This window comes from Micropterus dolomieu, linkage group LG18, assembly GCF_021292245.1.
Source record: "Micropterus dolomieu isolate WLL.071019.BEF.003 ecotype Adirondacks linkage group LG18, ASM2129224v1, whole genome shotgun sequence".
NCBI lineage: Eukaryota > Metazoa > Chordata > Actinopteri > Centrarchiformes > Centrarchidae > Micropterus > Micropterus dolomieu.
The window spans coordinates 35018745-35024391 of NC_060167.1; the positions used below are offsets into that span (position 1 = coordinate 35018745).

A 5647-nucleotide genomic window follows, 5' to 3' on the forward strand; every position below is an offset into this window, starting at 1 on the left:
CTTTGGACAACTCAGCAGCAGTCCAGTCCTTTTTGTCTTTAGCCCAGGCGAGACGCTTCTGACGCTGTGTCTTGTTCAAGAGCGGCTTGACACAAGGAATGCGACAGCTGAAACCCATGTCCTGCATACGTCTGTGCGTGGTGGTTCTTGAAGCACTGACTCCAGCTGCAGTCCACTCTTTGTGAATCTCCCCCACATTTTTGAATGGGTTTTGTTTCACAATCCTCTCCAGGGTGCGGTTATCCCTATTGCTTGTACACTTTTTTCTACCACATCTTTTCCTTCCCTTCGCCTCTCTATTAATGTGCTTGGACACAGAGCTCTGTGAACAGCCAGCCTCTTTAGCAATGACCTTTTGTGTCTTACCCTCCTTGTGCAAGGTGTCAATGGTCGTCTTTTGGACAGCTGTCAAGTCAGCAGTTTTCCCCATGATTGTGTAGCCTACAGAACTAGACTGAGAGACCGTTTAAAGGCATCAGGTGTCTTCAATATTGAACCTTTTCACAATATTCTGATTTTCTGAGATACTGATTTTGGGGTTTTCATTAGTTGTCAGTTATAATCATCAAAATTAAAAGGAATGAACACTTGAAATATATCAGTCTGTGTGGAATGAATGTATACATTATACAAGTTTCACTTTTTGAATGGAATGACTGAAATAAATCAACTTTTTGATGATATTCTAATTATATGACCAGCACCTGTGGAAACATTAACTGTATTCATGAAAAGCAATATTACAGCCCCTGAAGGAATAGCCTCTAACACTGGGTGTGTAGGTACTCTGCTCCTTTTTGGCTCATTGCCTTCGTTGGTGTGTTTGGTTAGGTTTAGGAAAGATGAGTCAGATGGTGAGGGTAAGAACATCAGGATAAGGGCGATAAGCCAATCAGAGGCACAGTGAGCCAATCAGAGGCATAGAAGGGCGGGTCATGCCTTCGCCGCCCTAGGGGGAAAAAATAGCAGCCGGTAGACTTCTTCTTCCGGGTTAGAGGATGTAAACAGAAGGACGTTCCGCCTCCGGAGATAGCAGTGGAAAACATGACCAAGCTGGAGCTGTTGAACGTGTTTCTGAACGACAGGCTGACGGCGGCCGCAGAAGAGATTTTTCGCGCCGTTAAAAACACGGTGCTGGAGTATCAGAGCGAACTCCTGCGCTCCAAAGAGGAGAACGAGCGGCTCAAACGGCTCCTCAATGTAGCCGTCCAGCGGCTGCTGCTGCACCCAGGTGAGGACCAGCAACTGGTGACAGGATGTGGGTGCTGCTGTGAGGCGTGACATTTATATATATATGCTCTGTTCGCCGACGTACTTAATGTCTCGCCAAATCTCATTCAAAATATGTCACTTTCGAATGGAGCCTCGCTCATTGTGTGGCCAACTACAGCAGGGCGCTCAGCCCGCGTCACATTTAGCCATATCTTCATCATTTCCTTTATTGAATGAAAGCAGGCAGTACAGTGTCAGAAACTGAGCATAAAAGCAACACCGCCAGTAGTAGTTAAATTAAACAGAGACCATGAAGCATCAGTGGAAGAAAACAGCCAATAATCTGGGTTTGTTTACAGACTATTGTAATAATAATTCAAACAAATGTTAGGAAATGAAAATGTTGAGGGCTGAGCAGTGAGTCCCTCCATGTAAAGCTGTTGTGAGAATCTCAAACAAGGAAATGTGGTATATAAATGACAAACAGTAAAAAGTTCCAACATTGGAGTGGATTTTTGACAATTAGCCTATAGGATGACTTAATACTTAAATATTGTAGCACATCATGTCAAATACCAATGTTCTGATAATTCTCTGATACTTATTGTGACAGTGATTTTGTTATTATTATTGCCCCATAACTGATAATTCAGTTGCTTCTTATAGCAGTTGTCAAAGTGCAGAACACCCAGAGGTGTCATTTACACTGCGGACGCTGGGGACATGTCCCCACCACATTTAAAAATGCCGTATTTTCTCCCCATGACTTTTTGAAAGCATTTATTAAAATGTTCTGAAAAATAGCTTGCACTAAGAAATGTTAATTAATAAATGAAAATGCTTTGAGAAAGGTTTATTTGCACAATAAGAAAACAGGCAAAGCAATTTAAACGTAGAAGAAACAAATGTGCACTGACCAAAAAAGTAACAGGCTGCTGATTACTGCATTATATTCTGTTGAATGAATCACCTGCCAGCTGAAGTTTTTGTTCCTCTTTTAATAAATGAAGACATTTCCACCCTGCATTGGAGCAGAAAATGTCTCCAGAATGCAGGAAATGAACAATCCTTTTTTTATACAGTTGAAAGTTACAGGGGCGGTGCACATTAATAGACATTTCTGTAAATGTGCCAGTGTAGCCAGCTTGGCTAATTTTTGACTTTAGGTCTGTTAATGTGGGGCATGGTGAAGAGATGGTGGTCCTTTGCTTCCTTCTTATTAACTAAAGGAAAGCACTCAGCCTCAAGTCAGTTAGTTCTTACTGAAGATGTACATTTTTAAAAACGGCTCAAAAATATATAATTCTTTTTTTAAAAAAGGTTCCATAATTTCCTTAAAACAGCTGGTCACTGTAGTGTTTGGACAGCTGGATGGTGTTTGTGGGATTAAGTCAAAATAAACTACAGTGTGTGTGTTTATTGTAATGGAGGAACATGTCACCCAGTGCAGCAGTGTGTCTGTTATGCAGGGTTTCTTGAAATCCACTATCAGAACATAGATGGCAACAATAAATTTGGCAGTACAGTCTAAATCGCTAATTTTTGCAGTACAAGCTATCAGTTAAACTTAGCACTGAAATAGTTTCATACAGTCTAATGGCGGTCTGTATAGTATCTTATCTGCAAGGATATAACTGCAGATTTTCAGCTGTAGGGGAAATTGGAGTTTTGTGCATGTCATACTAAAAGATAAAAATACTTTTTGTTGATCTTTTTTGGGATACAGTATGTTTATGCAAAGGTCCCAGCATGACTGTGATGTTTGTAACCTTCCAGACCCTCACAATGTCCAGCCCCAAGAAGACGGTCAGCCATGTGAGTCTGAGTGGACAAGCAGTGTGGAGCTCCAAATTAAAGAAGAACCAAAACTTGGAAACGGTCAACCTGATTGTTCGCAAGAAGCAAGAGACTCTGAGGAAGGAAACTGTAGTCATATCGAACCACTACAAAGGTCACATCCTCCACCAGCCCTGACTGTGTGTAGCAGACAAAGTGTCTCCCCACCTCCGCTAACGTCCCAGGAGATTAAGGCAGAGAGTGACAGAGAGGACAGCAGGAAACAGCAGCCGGCCAACATCTTACCATCCTGCGTGGCTGTTCATTCAAACTGCAGAGCGGCTCAGAGCGATTCTGGTGCCAGCACTGCAAAGAGTCACAGGAATCACAAAACAGACCCGCAGGTGAAAGGGTTACTCCGCTCAAATGGGAAACAGAGCGCGCACATACTGCAGAAGAATGCGAGAGCCCTGAAGCTGCCTCCGCCTCGCTCCTCTCACCCAAACCAGAGCATTCAGAGGTGGCACAGCTGTAAAGAGTGCGGGAAGGGCTTCAGCTTTGCCTGCCAGCTGGAGGTCCACATGCGCTGGCACACCAAGGAGAAGCCGTACAGCTGTGCAGTGTGCCGAAAGAGCTTCACCACGGTCAGCATGCTGAAGAGACACCACCGCATCCACACAGGGGAAAAGCCCTTCCGCTGCCATGTCTGTGGGAAGTGCTTCAACCAGTCAGCGCACCTCAACACCCACTTCAGGCTCCACACCAGAGAGAGGGCCAGCTGGAGCAGAGCGCCACACTCCAAGTGAACAAAGACTCACAACAGGGAACTAACCTGACTATCTGTAACTTTGAAATACTTTAACTTGCCAAATTACAGGTTCAAAGTGTACAATAATGATGTTTGACTGTGTGTGTATTGTCTGTTGTGCAATAAAGTATGTCACATGAAAATTTCTGATCTACTGATTGTGTTGTTGAACACACTCAAAGGAATTAAAAGGCCAATTTTGTGCAACATTTTACCCACCAGTGTCACGCAGACAGACATGCCGTTGCCAGAGGCCGTTCCGCAGGTTGTTGGTCATTTGGAAATGGAAATGAAAGCAAACGCACCTGAAATGTCTATTACTGTTTAATTTGTCCACTGCACTGCTAAACCGCATGTGCCCTGTCCGACAAGGACGAGAGCCGTCATTCGCTTCCCACCCACAGAAACAGACAACAGAGATGGCTCTTTTGCATTAAGGTGTACCAGTGGGTAATGACAGTGATCCGGCATGCACGGTACCAGAGCTGGAAATTGATATTATATTTGTATTAGTTATACAAGTCAATGTGTCTGCTGTGCTGAGAGAAATGTTTATTGTGTTCATTTGCACGACCAAGCCATAGCCACTGCTATCAGGAATTCTAGTAGACGACCTCCATCCTGGAAATATAATAAAAGTAAAAATGAGATACGTCCTGTATGGGCAGATATTTTTAACTGTACAGTGTGCAGTTTTAGAACTGAGTTAGGTTCAAATTAAAGGCATGTGATAAATGAAACCATCATTAGGAGGGGGATGGTGGCCCTGTAAACATAGGTGTTTTCATTCTGGTTGATCAGACCTCTGATGACGTTGGGTGGGGTTGTGACGGTAATTACATGATCGCACTGAACTATTAAGAATACATATGCACTGTTTTGCCAAAAGTTTTGGGTGGCCTGCCTTTACATGCACATGAAGGTTAATGACATCACATTCCTAATCCGTAGGGTTTAATATGGAGTTGCCCCACCCTTTGCAGCTATAACAGCTTCAACTCTTCTGGGAAGGCTGTCCACAAGGTTTAGGAGTGTGTTCATGGGAATTTTTGACCCTTCTTCTAGAAGCACATTTGTGAGGTCAGGCACAGATGTTGGACGAGAAGGCCTGGCTCGCAGTCTCTGCTTTAATTCATCCCCAAGGTGTTCTATCGGGTTGGGGGTCAGGACTCTGTGCAGGCCAGTCAAGTTCTCCACACCAAACTCGCTCATCCATTTCTGTATGGACCTTGGAAGGGGCCATCCCCTTTGTTTCCACAAAGTTAGGAGCATGAAATTGTCCTGGTATGCTAAAGCATTAACAGTTCCTTTCACTGGAACTAAGGGGCCAAGCCCAACCCCTGAAAAACAACCCCACAAAACTTTACACTTGGCACAGTGCAGTCAGGCAAGTACCGCCCTCAGGGCAACTGCCAAACCCAGACTCGTCCATCAGATTGCCAGACAGAGAACGCCAGAGAACATGTCTTGCATTGCACTTGGTTATGTAAGGGTTGGAAGCAGCTGCTTGGCCATGGAAACCCATTCCATGAAGCTCTCTACGCACGTTTTTGAGCTTATCTGAAGGCCACATGACATTTGGAGGTCTGTAGCTATTGACTATGCAGAAAGTTGACGGCTTTTGCGCACTGTGCGCCTCAGCATGCACTGACCCCGCTCTGTGGCTTTATGTGGCCTACCACTTTGTGGCTGAGGTTCTGTTGTTTCCAATCACTTCCACTTTGTTATAATACCACTTACAGTTGAATGTGGAATATTTAGTATAGAGGAAATTTCACAAATGGACTTATTTCACAAGGTAATTGAATTCACTGAGCTCCTGAGACCCATTCTTATACAAATGTTTGTAGA

The 5647-nt window shown here is 44.0% G+C and overlaps 1 protein-coding gene across 1 annotated transcript; it reads left to right on the forward strand.

Annotated features, from left to right (window-relative positions):
* The first annotated feature begins 966 nt into the window (after positions 1-966).
* LOC123956383 (zinc finger protein 235-like) lies at positions 967-3939 on the forward strand. Its single transcript, XM_046028531.1, has 2 exons — positions 967-1231; positions 2989-3939. Exons 1-2 carry the CDS (start codon positions 1045-1047, stop codon positions 3792-3794), a joined length of 993 nt encoding a protein of 330 aa, XP_045884487.1. The 5' UTR covers positions 967-1044; the 3' UTR covers positions 3795-3939.
* The last annotated feature ends 1708 nt before the right edge of the window (positions 3940-5647 follow it).